Here is a 16813-nt window from a genome sequence, read left to right on the forward strand (position 1 = left end):
GAGGTTTAATTCGACTCGATTACAAATTTAATCAAAACCCAATGTCATCGTCACAGCAGTTTATGTAAAATAAATGAAAATTATTATTTTTATAATAAGCCGAAATAGCAATTATCAACCATGTACGTCCAAACTAAACCATGGGCTGTTTGCTAAAACCATATAGAACTCTCTTTCTATTATTTATAAACCCAACTCTCAAATCATTTCTCCACCTCCTTTAACAAAAATATTGATTTCCATCTCCCAAAGTTCAATTTCTTTTTCTTCTGATTTTCCATGTTAGGGAAGACAGGTCGACCCATGATCGGAAACTTATCTGAACTACTAGTTCCAACACACAAATCCGGGTTATTGGATCCTTCAAGGAGCCCCAAAAGTCCACTAGACTTATTCAAGACCCCATCATCATCATCAAGAAGAGGGTCGATGAAGAGATGCTATGATGTTTTTGGTGATGGAGTAGGGCTTGGAATCATTGCTTTAATGGAGAAATCCACTGTTGATCATCATCCTTCTTGTAAGCTACAACACACCATTTGTAGATTCAAAGGAAGATTTCAAGAAAATTCAGAAGAGGATTACACTTTTGTTACAAGACATGGAGAATCATCTACAAAAGTTTATTTTAATGGAGGTGAAGAAGAAGAAGAACAGAGACTCGTTGGAAAAATTAAGGAAATTACATCTTTAAAACCCAGATTTGTGCAAGATTTCAATTACCCAACATCAGATTTCCTCAGTTCTTGTCATCTTTGTAAGAAAAAATTGCATGGCAAAGACATTTACATGTATAGGTAAGTTTTTAAAATATATACATATATATAAACAGGGTGTTACTTTTTTTAATTTTCATTTTTTTTATCTTCTTACTTAACTAATTTCAAATTTTTAATTTTTTTTGCAGAGGGGAAAAGGCTTTTTGTAGTGCAGAGTGTAGATCAAGTCAAATAATGATGGATGAGAGGAAAGAACAATGTAAATCAAAAGCTTCAAAATCTGGGAAAAATCAAAGCTTGGGTTATGATAAAACAGAGCAAATTTTCTCAACTGGGATTCTTGCAATTTAGTCCTTTTTTCCTTTTTTGCTCTGTAAATAAATATTTATAGAAAAATACTATACAATTTTATGAGGGTTAATAATTGAATTTTCCCCCAATCTTCAAAAAAAAAAAAGGAAATTTTGGTCGGATTGGAAGAGTTAGTGCATATATGCTGTAATGAGAATTATGAAATTTGATAAGAAATGAATTTGCTCTTTTTGTACTTTTTATGCTTTTTTTCTTTTAAGCAAAAGATTCTATGATTTGTTAGAAAGTTTGTGAATAGTTTGAATTTTTTATTTATTATTAAAATTAAATTATTAAATAAATTAAATATGAATCTAAATTGTGATCAATTGCTCAGGTGTTTATTTTATAAATTATGGTTATACTAAAATAAATAAATTAAGCAGTGATCTTTTAAAACAAATGTATGAAATTATAAATTAATATAATAAAATTATATTTCGATACTCAAAATTTAATGATTAATTTTTGATCCTTTGAAGCAAACTTCTTTAAATAAAAGTCAAATAAATATATTTTATTTTATTTTATTTATATACATAATATAATGAGTGCAAAAAAATTAATATATCAACTAAATTCTTTAAAAAAAGCAACAGATCAACGGCTGTCATATCCAACGGTCTCAAATATCATCTCAAAAACCAAAACAAAACTATTCATAAAATACAAGCAGAAAACCAGAAAAACTACAAAAATCTGTCTTAAGACAAAGCAAAAGAAAACCAAAAATGGAAACATCAGAAACTAGCAATGGCAATGGCAATAGAAGAGCACTACATTCAATTCTCCAAACACTTATTCTTCCCCATGAAGAAAATATCCCATCATTTTTACTTACTGGTAATACATAAGCTGCTGCTGGGATGTCGCAACGTTTTGGTATCCGCCATTGTACATCGCCTGACTAGCTTCACCACCACTCATTCCCATGGCTGCCTGTGCCTTAACGGCATACTGACCTTGTGGATGCATCATGTTCATTACTTGAGCACCACCAGCCATATGTGCAGCTGTTGGTGGAGGATGAGGACCAGAGCTTGTTCCCAGTGCGGTTGGTTTGCTACCCCATGAGCACTGCCAACATTAAAAACATTCAGGTCATGCCATTGCCACCATAACATAATATTTGCAAATTGCAATATGGGCTAAAAATGGTAAAAATACCATGGAGGCCCCTGCACTAAGAGTCAAATTACAAATAAGCCATTGTACGTTAGATCAAAGAGCAAATTAATTAAAAATTTCATTCATTCTTACTGTTAAATTTTGATCCCTGTACATCAGTATGAGATACTATCTAGTTATTCCGTCAATCATGCCAGTTTTTAACAATACAAATTGATAAAATTTTTAACAAAAAGGACCACTTTGTTTTTTGATTTAATGTGCAAGGATTAATTTGCCCTTTTGTTAGTAGAGGGGACAAAATGCAACCATTCTCCTAATACAAGAGCCTCCATAGTACTTTTACTGCTAAAAGTCCAAACATTAGATGAGTTGGCATTTCTCAACTATAAATACCTTGATTGGTTTACTGCAAAGAATTCGAGCATTTCCCATCTGAATGGCGAGAGCAGCTTCATCGTGTGAACTGTACCTCACAAAACCGAAACCTTTGTCTCGTTGGACACGGACATCTTCGATAGTTCCTGCTCCGAGGGCATGGAAATGACTGTGGAGATCAGCTGATGTAACCTGAAAATTGTTTTATCTATCAGAACCACCACCAAAGCTGGCAAGAAACTGATGTGCAAGGGAAATTCGATATTGCTGGTAAAATATAATTAGGAAGTCGCATTTCATCTCACGGTTTGCATGTCATAACAGAAAGAGCCACAGTTTACAGAAAATTTGTCTTCATTAAGTTAGGCAGGGGCAAATTGACCATGGCACATGAACCTTTAATTGATTAGGACGGCTAGTAGCATTAACCTTGTTATCTTACAAGTTTTGATTAAGGGAGGAACCAAAATACTTGCCTCTGGAGCGAGGTTGCCCACATAAACAGTGGTATACATAGGATTGTTCTCCGGAGAATCATCATTAGATTTTTCTTGACCTTCTTCTGCAAGAATATAATACCATGACCGAGAGCTAAACCAGAATTGAAAAGTAGTAAATACCCTTCTCGAAGTAATCATAAAACATGTAGGCTCAAAAACGAGAAGAAGCATGCTAGGTTTATATATCAACTATCCATACTGGCAATGATGACTCCAACAAAGACAGTAAAACCAAAAAGGTCGATACCAAAGTAAATTTTCTTTGAATTATAGTTGTAATGTGTTCAAGATTCCGGGAAAAAAAACTGAAGTTAGAGGGTAATCTTACCAGAAGGTCCATTCGAGTCTACGATACTTTTGGCATTGTCATCATTGGAAGTAGCACCTTTTGCAGCCCAGTTACATCGGATCTGTCTACTTCCGAGCCACTTCCCTGTAATTAGCCCAAAATAAAATTACCAGAAACTTAATATTTATCAGAATGCAAACAACCGTATCTATAAAAGCAATGATTTGATTACCATTTAAGTCATTTATTGCACTTTGGGCATCCTGAAAAGGAAAAGAAGAAAGATTAACTGATCATTTATGGATAATGAAAGAGACGAGACAGAAAGATGACCAAAGTGACCCGAGTACCTGCTGGTTCCTAAAAGAAACAAAACCAAAACCTCTTGAGCGCCCGGTTTTTTGATCCCACATGACCCTTGCATCCCTGCAACCACAAAAAAGGAAACATAAATATTCGTCCTTCATTCAACTGGTTCAAGGATGATTACCCCAAAAGCATAATTAAACACATATTGGCAGCAGTTTAAGGTCGATAAATACAATCTTAGGGTAAAAAGAGGAGTATTAGTACTCACGAACAACTGGAATACACAGAAAAGCATGCAAATAATGTAGCATCTGTAACTTCGGGGCTGAGATCACCGACAAAAATGTTGTGATGAGCTGAATGCCGAAATAGAAATAGCATTAGCTGTTGATGAAATACGCAAGTATATAATATAAATAAATAGAATTCAAAGAAACATTTATTAACTCGACGTGTCCTCCCTCTGACTGCTAGCATATGCCCAATTAACTTTAATAGGTTGCCCAAATCTGCAAAATAGACCATGCATTAATATATATATATATATATAGGACAAGGGAAAAATGTTGGTGCAACAAGGGTTTGTAACTTCATATCATTACTTACAGATGCCTTCCGTTAAGAGTCACAATAGCAAGTGCAGCTGATCCGCGATCAAAGTAGTGCACGAAACCATAGGATGACTGCTTTAAAAGAAAACACAAACCCACCATTAGGCACAAAACCAAGAATCCGAATGCAGTAACCAGCAAAACGATGGCATGAAAAGGATTACCTTATCCTTTTTAATAAGTTTGCAACCTTCAATAGGACCAGTACTCAAGAAAACTTCTTGTAGAAGCGGTTCCGATACCTGTGGATGAATATTTCCGACGTACCTGCAATTCAAAATCCGATAAGGCAAACGTAACAATGCCGTTGTTGTTTACTACATACACAATGCAAAAAAGCTTTGACCAAACGGTACTATAATAAATATAACTCAAAAAGGGAGGGACTAAAAGTGAAAACTTTACGCAACACTCACACACTGCGGCAAGTAGCTGAATCAAAGTTAGGAGGAAGATTTCCACTCAAGATAGGCTCTATCTGCAAAAATTAAAAAAAATAAAAATAAAATAAAAATATCCTAAATTGGACATGGGCACTCCTCACATTAGATCATATTTTTACAAAATTTAAGACCTAAAGAAGACAATGCTATTGATACAAAAAAAAAAAACTATTTTTTAATCCAAAAATACAAATTTTTTCGTATACTGACTAAAGTATATCAATCAAATTTTCTAGTTTGTTCTGCTAATTTCAACAAAAAAAAATATTTCCCTTTTGAGAAAATTAAACATACGAAGAAACCCAGTTCGATTAAGGAATAAACAATCTTCATAATAGAAATTAAAAAAAAAAAACAAATCAAATATAAAGATTAAGCAAAAGAAAAAAAGAACCTGAGGACCAGCGAAGAGACTGGGATGATGGTATAAAGCTTGTTGCATCATAGCTTGCTGTTGGGGATTTAGCCCTTGCTGCTGCATCTTTTTTTTTCTTGCCGGAAAAAGAAGGGGGTCTAGGGTTCGGAGACTCGACGATGATGAAGAGGAAAAATTGGGATTTTTTTTATAAGGAAAAGAAAAAAGAAAAGAAAAAAAAAAACAGGAAAAGAAGGGCGAGATTGTGAGTTAAAAAAGATGAACCGAAAAAAAATATATTAGAGAAAACAAAACTGAAGCGAAAAAATCCATTGATTTATAATTGGCTTTTGGTTTAATTTCTCTTTGTGTCTAAAGTATTTGCATGTTTAAAATTTAGTCCTTTTATAATGATATTATCAAATGAACTTCAATTATTAAATTAAAATAGTAGAGGACTCAATTTATAGATTTAAAAATAGAGAAATTAAGTTTAAAATGCACAAAGAGTATAGGGATTGAAAACATAATTAGACAGTTTCTTTTCTTATGTATATCTATATTAGTTTGATTGAGTTTTGAAAATTTTAAAAATATATATATTTAAAAAAATTCATTATAAGAGTATTAATCTCTTGTAATAATTTTATAATTGGGTCATGTAATCTTGTATATTCCTTTTAGATTATTTCAGTCATTTTACGATTTCATCATTCAAGCATAGGCGAACCCTAAAGTTTTTAAAAATTTAGTTATTTCTTTAACTTTTTGAAAATTTTAATTAGATTCTCCAAAATTTGAGAAGCACTACTAAAATTTTTCAATTAAACTCTTCAATTCTTTTTTTATATTTTCATAGAACCTCAAAGTTCTTACTAAAACCCTCTAAGTTCTTAAAATTTTTAATTCGATCCTCAAAACTTAATTGCGAAAATTCAGACACTGCATTCAAGTTTATCAGACATATTTTCAAGTCGAACCATCTTGGTTCAGGTCATTTCTAACTTGCCATAGCAATAAACCCAGTGGTCCATTCTGCTCCGAAAATTCCGAGTTTGGACCCCCGGTTTAGTCACAAAAATGCAGGGGAAACAACATATCATGAATATGAATTTCAGCAAGATGATGAAAAATGTATAAAACTACTTTAAAATCTTCCCCTGCGTAACTCCATGAATCAAACAAGTAATAGCGAGCCGAGAAAGGGAACAAAGAAAAATAAACAGGCCCCATTTCTCCGAGACATACAGTTCTAAGCCTTTGAGATTTTGATCCTACAAAAGAATGGCTAACTGCTGGTGAAACGATGTCTTCTCATATGTCATAATCTATATCGGTTATGTTCTGGGCCGTGGAGCGTTTCACAAGTTGTCCTTCTTCATTATATCTATCAAGGTTTTCACATGGAGCTGGGAAGATGGTACCGATTACGCGGCCTTGAATGAAGGCACACTGGAATATGTGTTTCTTCTTGTACGTTAACCCCACGGACATATCCCTAAACGTCACGTTTCTGATAGGAATATCTTCACTACCATGTATACGAACGGGAACACGGACTCCTTGACCATGTATCCCCGTGAAGCTTATGTCCTTAACTATTGGGAGGGCTTTTGGGTCGAAATCATCATCAGGGTGCTCATTATAATCTGTCTTGATAACAATTCCGACTCGGACATTATCAAATGTTATGTTTCGGTATGTTATATGTCTAACATATCCACCTCTTCCAGTGGCAGTCTTGATTCGAACTGCACGTCGGGAACTCCAGACAAGGAGGTTTTCGATGGTGACATCAGATACCCCACCGGACATCTCACTGCCGATTGAAATGCCAGCACTGTCGTATAGTTCAGTCAAGACAGAATTCAGTTTGTAAGATTATAACAGACACGATACGTAACAGCACAGGAAGGAAACATGAACTGGAAGATCTAGATTAATATGTAATGCATGCATGAATTTGTTAAGCTGGCACTGTCACATGGTTCATGAAATACAAGGTTTATAAAGTTCGAGAAACTTCACCTGACCATAGAGCGTACGATGAGGTTTCGAATAAGAATGTTTCTCGAAGGTCGAGCGTAAGCTATGCCATACTGATCCCATCCACTCTTTATCGCAATTGCATCATCTCCGACACTTATGTAACAATCCTCAATTACTACATCCTCACATGAATCTGTTCATAGCATGGAAAAGAATTGTGTCGGAATTTAGCTACTGTAAGTTCTCATAGAGAAAAATCGAACCTGTTTTGTTCCTACTTACCAGGATCGATTCCATCAGTATTTGGGGCTTCACGTACAGGAGCCAGGATGGTAACGTTCCTGACTGTTACATTCTTGCAGTCATACGGATGAAAAGTCCAAAAGGGAGAATCACGTAATGTTATATTAGCGATTACGATGTCACTAGACCACATAATTTGCATGAGTGGACCTCTTGTGTGGTTGAGTAGCTTTTGCCGAAACTTTTTCCACCATGATTGACCCTGCCCATTTATGGTACCATTATCCCCTGTTGAATTGTCGAAACAAGTAAAACATAAGACTCGGTCAGCAATGAATAACCATAGCAGAAGAAAGTTCTCGATGTTCGATTATCAGAATCACGCATACACAAGAAACTCACCCGATTTCTAAGAGCTTAAGAGTCAAAAGGTTAAGCAAATCAAATCTACATCACACGTACTATTCGCCACTCGGATTAAGGTTCTTAACAGACCGATAAATCTTACTTTAATAGAATGATTCCGGTAACATAGATTCTACCATAAGTTCAGTGTAATTCTTTTACCAAATACCACACCAAGTAGTAAGTTCGAAATTATAGAATGCTGTGTTCAGCAAGGATGAATATACCAATTGAAAAGGGTCTATTTTACAAGCCTCATCCACGCTTTAACACAAATGACTTGAGGAGAAAACATTAGAGGAATGACTTCAAAACAGAAACTAGAGCTCACACGTATTGGGCGAAGAAACTAACCAGTTATAACGACATCTTTGAGGTTTTGACCATGGATTAAACTTCCATACCGAGGTCCATGATGCTCTCTTCCATACCCGTATGAAGGCAACGGAGGCATTAACGGCCATTGCTTCTCATCCTGTATAACATACATAAATGAAAACACATCCAAAATTAGCAATACATATTGTAATTCTCATACGACAGCCACAAGATGAAGCCACCGGTTTCCAGAGTCTTAATCAAAATGGTCACATAAATAACTTCAAACAATGACAAATTACAAATGACTAAAACATAAACTAACATCATAATCATCATACTAGCACAATGTGGAAGTTTAGGAATTGGTAAAATGATTATGAATTCCCTTGATAATATGATCATCATACATGTTTATACTAATTTATAAGACCCCTCCATCACCATTCACAGCCTATAACAACTAAAAATGTCAAATTATTAGCTTGAAAATTCAATCATTGGCTTGTTTTAGTGAGATTCACATTCAAGTGGTAGCATTCTCTCACATAAATGACATCATGGGTTCAAGTCTAACTGCACGGAAACTCTTTAGTTTCACATGGTTTCACCTGTTACTACAAGACACTCAACTCTGTCAACCTGATAGGATTCTCGGTAGAGTTAGGAGACAGAACCTTGACCGGGGACACGGTTCACCTGTTAGTATAAAACACTCAACTCTGTCAACCTAATATGAGTCTCGGTAAAGTAGGGAAACAAAACCCTGACAGGAGACATGGTTTCACTTGTTACTACAAGAAACTCAACTCTAACACCCTAATAAGAGTCTCGGTAGAGTTAGGAGATAAAACTTCGACTGGGAACATGGTTTCACCTGTTACTACATCACAATGCTGTCAACCTACAATAGTCTCAGTAGAGTCAGGAGACCAAACCTCAACCTAGGACACGGTTTCACCTGTTACTACAGGACACTCAACTATGTCAACCTAATAGGAGTCTCAATAGAGTCGGGAGACAAAAGCTCAAAAGGGACACAGTTTCACTTGTTACTGCAAAACACTCAACTTTGTCCACCTAACAGGAGTCTCTGTAGAGCCGGGGGACAAAACCTCAACCGGGGATATAGTTTCACCTGCTACTACATGACACACAACTCTGTTATCCTATCAGGAGTCTCCGTAGAGTCGGGAGACAAAACCTAGACAGCGACATGGTTTCACCTGTTACTACAAGACACTCGACTCTATCAACCTGACAGTATTCTCGGCAGAATCGGGAGACAAAACCTCCACCAAGGATATAGATTCAACTGTTACTACAAGACACTCAACTCTAGCATCCTGACAGGATTCTCGACAGAGGCGGGAGACAAAACCTCGACCGAAGACATAGATTCACCTGTTACTACAAGATGCTCAACTGTGTCACCCTATCGGAGTCTAGGCAGAGTCGAAACAAAACCCCGACCAGAGACAGTACTAGATTTGTAACCCTCAACAATACTTATCAGTTAATGAATTCAACAAAAAGATCGATTCAAAGGGTGAATAAAAACACCAACCTGGATTCCAAGAATCTCAGCATCCTCAGCTAAGAACAGAGTCATATGACTAGTGAGGTTAAACGGCGCCGTAAGCCACTTCCCAGGCGGCACATTGAGTTGCCCACCACCGCCTCTCTTCCCAAGCTTTGAGATCGCCAATACAGCCCTTTCAAACGCCGCCGTATTCAACGTCTTACCATCCCCAACACCGCCGAAATCAGTCAAATTAAACGCAAAAGGCCGCATCTTTGGCATAGGCCGACTCAACCCGGTTTTTACCGAAACCGAAATCCCCGCCCCAATAATTTTCCGCTGCCATATAAAAACCGAACCGAAAGCAACGATCCATAAGAGAATAAAGAGAGTTCGATATGAAGAAAGGAACGCCGCAACCAATCTCTTAAACTGAAACCGCCCCACCGGCAACGTCTCCATCATTTTCGGGGTTTTTTATGGGCTCAAGAAGCGGATTTGGATTTGGAACATGGAAAAGAAGGATAATTTCGTATGATTTGAGCTTAAAACGCAAAAGGGTGTATGTTTTTTGGGTGAAATGTTAATAATTATCATTGTTGCTGGTGAATTTCGTTGTTGAATTTCGTTAATAATATATTAAATTACTATGGGAAATAGAAAAGATAAGAGGGGACCTATGAAAAGGCCTTTGTACCCCAAAGGAAAAGGCATCTATGTAAGGATTTGTTTCACTCTGCCATTAACATGTTCGCTTAAAAGATTAAATTTTTCTTTATGGATTGAAAAAGGGGTGAAAAAAATGGTGAATTACTGCATAAAATGTTGGTTTTTGGTTTTGGGATTGTTCAACCAATTGAAGAACTGAAATTTGAGGTCTTTTTAAGGCAATCAGAAGCAAATGTAAATAATTTTATTTAGTTGGTGAATAGTTTATAGTTAAAGATTTATAATTTGTCCAGTTAATGAAGGGAATTTTTAAAAAAATTAAATCGGGTGAATTTTTTAAAATATATTTATGAAAAATTTCAAACCATAAAAATTGATCAATTATTTTTTGAAATAGTAAAATCGAGTTTTTATAAACTGTGGTGTTAAGCACAAGTTTCACTAAATGTGCTATTTTAAAAAAATATTATTCTGGGTTTGAATTTAATTTTATAAAAATATATAAAATTTATAATAATATTTTCATTTTACAAAATATTAAAATTTTATTAATTTTCAACTGAATTTTTGTTAAATAAAAAATCCGAAAACATAAATCTTGAGCCAGAAAACAAAAACAAGATTTAACCGTTTAAATTAGAGAGTTCAATCATTTATAAGATTTTAAAAAATAAACTAATAATAATTTAAAAAGTGAAATATTAAAATAAAAATTGTTATATATAGGAAAATGAACTAAAACATAGAAAAGAACATTTTTTATTGTTTAAAAAACAAAAATTTAAAATATAAATTTAAGAAATTTTATTTTTCCCACTCCAACTAATTTCTATTTAATAATTATTTTTATTTTTATTTTTACCAAAGCTTAGTTTAGCATTACTTTTATAAAATATTTTTTGTCCTAAAATCATTTTTGAAAAATTCAAAAGTTTCTTATTTAACATTATATTTATCTTAAAAGTAAATTTTATCTCCAAAGTATTTCTTAGAAAGAATGCTAAACTGAGCTTGGATTTAATAGGCTCATTGTCCTTACCCAAAACCATTAACCAAAGGGTAAATTACACCATTATTTACTAAACTATGAATAAATTTTCATTTTGGTCACTTAACTAAAAAAAGTTACAATTCAGTCATTGAACTATCTGGAAGTTTTTATTTAAGTCATTGAACTATGCAAAAGCTTTTATTTAAGTTACTGGGATGCTAAGTGTTTTTTTTTAAAGTTCTACAATGAGCTCCAAATGACAATTCAGCAATTGGTATGGTGGATTAGTACTCATTGGCGAGTAAAAGAACATACCTTAGATTCAATTTGATCCGATGGTCAGTGTTGGAGATCAAATAAAAAAATTGTTTAAATTTTGGTTCGTAGATTCGCGACGTCCAAATTTGTTTCATGAAAAAAAAACTAAATTATATAAGAGGAGGGGCAAGAGAGCTTTCAATTTGTGCAAGCAGTGTGAATAGAGAAAGCCGGATAACATCAATTTTAACAATTTAGTGACTTAAATGAAAACTTTATAATGAAGTGACCAAAATGAAAACTTACCTATAATTTAGTGATGAATGGTATAATTTGCCCTTAACCAAAACAAAGTCACACAAACTTCCTATCTTTTTACACGTGTAAATCTACCATTGGCTGTCTTGTTGCCTTTTGTTCCACCTCTGACAATCTATCGTGAGTGTTTTTTCCCCCATATTTTCCTAACCAGATAAAGTAGCTCACTACTCATCTCTGTAAGAAACGCTTTTGCCCAAAAAAAAAAAAAAACCTCCATTGAATATGGCTTTATCCATGGCTTCCACTTCATTGTCAAGCTTCTCAATAATCAGGTAAACTCGAATCTTAATCCTTTTCAAGGTGTTAATGAATACCGACTTATTTTTCTAATAATTAGCTGGGTTTTTAAATAGGATTCAACCCGACAAATTATTTTCGAGAAAAGTTACGACATTGTTACGAGGGGAAACTCGTACAAAAGCAACGAAAGGCGGAGTATCGAGTGTTTGTGAACCACTGCCTCCTGATAGACCTTTGTGGTTCCCTGGTAGTACACCTCCTGAATGGCTTGATGGCAGGTCATAATTATATATATATATATATATATTTGTTTCATCTCATTGTTCATATAGTAATTTCAATTCTAATTTTTTTTTTCATTGTTGTAGCCTTCCTGGAGATTTTGGTTTCGATCCCCTTGGATTAGGTAAGCATTTTACTTTGTTGATTTGAGTATGGAAAATCTGAACTTCCGGTTTTCTTGATTTATAATCGGGAAGTTTATTTGAATTAAATCAGGTTGGTCGGTTAGATTGATTGAACTGGAAATTGAGTAGTGTATTGATCCAAAGAAAGATATTGACTCAGTTAATTTGGGGAACGAAACAAACCGGTTGAACAGGGCAAAAAAAAGACAGTTGAATCGAATTTTTAATATTTTTATAATTTTTTAATGATTTATTTAATCAAACTGGCTCTACTGGTTGGATTGGTTAGATTGATGAATCGGTGGCTTAACACCACTAATTCAGTTATAAAAACCTTGATAATTAGTAAAAGTCTAAACATCCTATCGAGAGAAGTTTAAGGGTGTTCAAACGGTCAATTTAATTATTATCTTAATTGAATTAACCAAAATTCTATAAACGTTTAATCATCAATCAAATCAAAGTATACACAATCCTTAGATAGAAATTCTAAAACTCTTAATTATTAAGTGAACCAAAATAGTTCGATTTAATCAGTTAATTCGATTTTAACCGATGCATATACACCCCTCGAAAAGTTTAGAAATTTCGTTTTGCGAAAGGTCAAATTAAAATTATAAAATAATTTAGAGGTTAAAGATATAATTTCTATGTCAGAATTATTAATTTAAATTGAATTATATATTAACTCTTAAGAAAGGGCAAGATACAAATATTCTATTTAACTAAGGGTTAAAATAAATTGAAATTGAATTATTAATTATGGGGAGAATACTAAAATTAATTCTAAAATTAAACTAGATTTTTTATATTATAGTATTTTAATAATTTTTTGAATTTTTAATTATATTTATTTAAATCAATCAGATAAACTAGTGATATGGTTCTAAAAACATTGGGGCAACACTAGGGCCTAAAATGGAAAACTTTCCTTTTAAGCCTTTCAAAATTTATAAATTTTAAATAAATATAATGTAAAATTGCACATTCAACCCAAGAATAATAAATTTATGATTTACCAGATACACTAAAATGGTATGTATTTCTGCTTAGAATATACTCTCATGGTGAAAACTGCTTTATCTCTAACAAAAATGATTACCAGGTTCCGATCCAGAAACCCTAAAATGGTTCGCACAAGCCGAACTAATGCACGCAAGGTGGGCAATGTTGGCCGTGGCGGGAATCCTCATACCCGAACTACTCGAATCCTTGGGCTTCATCGACAACTTCTCATGGTACGACGCCGGCTCTAAACAATACTTCGCCGACCCCACGACCTTGTTCGTGGTTCAAATGGCATTGATGGGATGGGTCGAAGGCCGAAGGTGGGCTGACATAATTAAGCCTGGGAGTGTCGACATTGAACCCAACCTTCCCAACAAGAAGAAACCCACTCCCGACGTTGGGTACCCTGGTGGGTTATGGTTTGATCCTTTGATGTGGGGAAGAGGGTCACCGGAACCGGTGATGGTGTTGAGGACTAAAGAGATAAAAAATGGCCGCCTTGCTATGTTGGCGTTTGTTGGATTTTGCTTCCAAGCTATATATACCGGCGAAGGTCCGATTGAGAACTTGATGGCTCATATTGCTGACCCTGGTCACTGCAACGTTTTCTCGGTATTGCTCTTCTACATAACCTATTCAATTGAGTTAAACTCTAATGCAGTATATATATATATACACACAAATTTAATTTGCATTCATTCAAATTAGTTGAGCGGTGTAGGAACGATATATGACATTGCATGTTTGTGTTTGCAGGCTTTTACAACACATTGATGTTCAAGTGGTATTGCAGGGACTCGATCCAAAACTTTGGTAAATATTGTTCGGTCAAATTGCAGTTAAATTATCTGTGGCTAAAAAGAATTTTTTATTCGTACTGTTCTATTTTCGTAGTTACGAAGCTTGAAACAGAGATGTTTGTTTGCGACAATCCCATCCGAAATAGAAGTTAATTTCATGGTTTAATTTTGACCATAGTGTGTATACTTTTCAAACTTTCAAAATTAATCCTTTTAATTTTAATTTAAGAAAATGTAGTCATCTACTTGTTTTGTATAAGAATAATAATAAAATTGATAATACTATTGATAAATTTTTGTAAATTTTAAATACGTGACATTTTAATATTAATTGTTGATGGGCGTCAAACCACCAAATATTAATTCCTAAAATAAATATAACAATAAATTGAAATATAAAGTAGTAGGGTCAAATCCATAGGGACTGAGTATCTAATTTCGCTTTTTCTTGTAACCAGATTCGTTGTCGTGGTCACAGTCTTTCCCACGACTTGTGCGTAGTAGTGCTAAAAAAAATAGGAGTTTTAAATTGATTAAGATAATAAAATAAGGAAATACAAAAAATAAATAAAATAAAATTATATTCGAAAATACAAAAACAAATTTTAAAAAATAAAACAAATGAATAAATAAAATATTTTTTAAGCTTAGCCTTAGCCTTGGTGTACTCCAATCTTGAATCGGTCCTTGAAATAGATTTTTCCTTCCAAGCGATAAGCTGGTTATAGCAATTGAGGATCCCTCAAACCGCCAACTCTTCCTCTCGTAGTCGATCCCGGTATCACCTGCAAATCGACCCTTGCCAAATTTCCAATCACGTGGCACGTGCCTGTAATTTAAGATTTCGATAGCCTTGGAATCTGAAAAGCCCAACTCGAATTAACAGTCTCAACCGTGTGGGTCGTTTAAATCCGATCAATATCTCCCTTGACAAAATCCAACTAGCTTTTTCCAATTAAAACCAATTTGTTCGCAGGATTTTGAATACAGCACTGTCGACTCAACTTCCCAACTGTACGCCAAACAATTCCAACCCAACGTGCACTTTTTGAATTGACATCGAATCAACTTTTAAAGGACGAATTTGTACTATCTCATATACCGGAGAGATAGTGAATACCGAATTGCAAAGTATTTAGTGCAGGTTCTTATCTCACAATTTCTTTGTCAAGGTGATAACCGGGCTAAGGCTAAAAAGAGTTTAGTTAATCATGAAAAAAATCATGTTTTGAGAGTAGTTTTATGGAATTGTGAAAGGTGGAAAGGGAAAGGGCCTTGGAAGGAAATTAAACCAAAAAGTTAAAGAAAAAAATTTGAAAGAACAAAATATGTGTGACACAGGAAGGAAGAAAAAAAGAAAAAAAAAAGAATTTATTAAATGTGAAATGAAAAGTGTGTTCAATTGGTTGCAGCCACTAGGTAGTTATACATATTTTTAGTGCTAAAATTTAGTTAGATTTTTCCTAAATATTATCATTAAATAATTCTAAATATTATTTGTAACACCCCTTACCCGTATTCCTTAACAGAACAGAGTATGAGGCATTACTAAATTTTAAAAAAATTCGACAGCATTTCTGCTTATTTTTACTTAAACCTCCTGCAAATTTTCAAACACAATTCAATATTTCAACCAAGATCAGTTGTATAATCATACACAATTTAACCATTAGTAACACCACAATTTAAACCAAACCATAATATATATATATATACATAGTTTCGCCATAATACATAAAGTCGTCTATACATGCCATATTTCCGGAATACTAGTTGCAAAATACCCAAACGATGATGATAGTGTGGATGATTGTCTGACTCCGTCCACGTTCCGGATTGATAGATATCACTATAATCAAAGGGAAAATGAAAACAAATAAGCATATAGCTTAGTAAGTAAACATATGACAATTAAATAAATTTCTCACATAATTCCACCATAAAACAATTTTAATCACAATTAAATCTATTGTTGTTCAATTTCCAGCAAACTGTTTTTCTGCGTCATGGTCACTAATTTATTTTTATTTGGAGCTACAGGGCTCCAAATTGAATTTCGTGAATTTTCCCCAAAACTAGATTCATATACCTTTCCACCATAAAATTTTTAGAATTTTTGATTAGGCCAATTAGTACAATTTATTCTTTAAATCTTCCCCTGTTTCACTGCCCGACAGTCCTGACCTCCCCTTACAAAAATTCACATAACTCTCTGTAAAAGTTTCAAACAATGTTCTCGTTTGTTTCTATTAAAAATAGACTAAAAAAGGAATCCAGGCATATAGATTTCAAGCCATAATTTTTTTTGTAGAATGTTTGGTGATTTTCCAAAGTTGGAACAGGGGATTTCGAAATCAATCCAGCCCTGTCTCAGTAAAATTCAAATATCTCCAAAAATACAACTCTTTTGCTTGCTCTATTTCTTTCATATGAAAATAGACTCATTCAGCTTCAATTTCATATATTATTTAACCTCTAATTCATTTTCCACCATTTATGGTGATTTTTCATAGTTGCCCAACTGCTGCCATTCAAAACAGTTTTGCATTCAAATTGTCT

The 16813-nt window shown here is 34.0% G+C and overlaps 4 protein-coding genes across 4 annotated transcripts; 2 read left to right on the forward strand and 2 right to left on the reverse strand.

Moving 5' to 3' along the window:
* The first annotated feature begins 175 nt into the window (after positions 1-175).
* On the forward strand, positions 176-1263 carry LOC105797074 (FCS-Like Zinc finger 13). The gene is made up of 2 exons (XM_012627032.2): positions 176-797; positions 908-1263. Exons 1-2 carry the CDS (start codon positions 280-282, stop codon positions 1068-1070), a joined length of 681 nt encoding a protein of 226 aa, XP_012482486.1. The 5' UTR covers positions 176-279; the 3' UTR covers positions 1071-1263.
* A 369-nt stretch (positions 1264-1632) lies between these two features.
* LOC105797002 (oligouridylate-binding protein 1) lies at positions 1633-5373 on the reverse strand. Its single transcript, XM_012626942.2, has 12 exons — positions 5123-5373; positions 4702-4763; positions 4450-4552; positions 4281-4357; positions 4122-4183; positions 3943-4030; positions 3716-3791; positions 3598-3628; positions 3405-3509; positions 3053-3138; positions 2595-2768; positions 1633-2147 (listed from the first exon to the last, which is right to left on the reverse strand). The coding sequence occupies exons 1-12, from the start codon at positions 5207-5209 to the stop codon at positions 1908-1910; spliced, it is 1191 nt and encodes a 396-aa protein (XP_012482396.1). The 5' UTR covers positions 5210-5373; the 3' UTR covers positions 1633-1907.
* Positions 5374-6206: 833 nt separating this feature from the next.
* LOC105796854 (probable polygalacturonase) lies at positions 6207-10265 on the reverse strand. The gene is made up of 5 exons (XM_012626710.2): positions 9606-10265; positions 8075-8195; positions 7355-7603; positions 7112-7265; positions 6207-6923 (listed from the first exon to the last, which is right to left on the reverse strand). The coding sequence occupies exons 1-5, from the start codon at positions 10023-10025 to the stop codon at positions 6398-6400; spliced, it is 1470 nt and encodes a 489-aa protein (XP_012482164.1). The 5' UTR covers positions 10026-10265; the 3' UTR covers positions 6207-6397.
* A 1649-nt stretch (positions 10266-11914) lies between these two features.
* LOC105796928 (photosystem I chlorophyll a/b-binding protein 6, chloroplastic) lies at positions 11915-14420 on the forward strand. Its single transcript, XM_012626822.2, has 5 exons — positions 11915-12071; positions 12153-12317; positions 12408-12445; positions 13552-14066; positions 14211-14420. The coding sequence occupies exons 1-5, from the start codon at positions 12022-12024 to the stop codon at positions 14226-14228; spliced, it is 786 nt and encodes a 261-aa protein (XP_012482276.1). The 5' UTR covers positions 11915-12021; the 3' UTR covers positions 14229-14420.
* Positions 14421-16813: the final 2393 nt, after the last annotated feature.

Source organism: Gossypium raimondii, chromosome 7, assembly GCF_025698545.1.
Source record: "Gossypium raimondii isolate GPD5lz chromosome 7, ASM2569854v1, whole genome shotgun sequence".
Lineage (NCBI taxonomy): Eukaryota > Viridiplantae > Streptophyta > Magnoliopsida > Malvales > Malvaceae > Gossypium > Gossypium raimondii.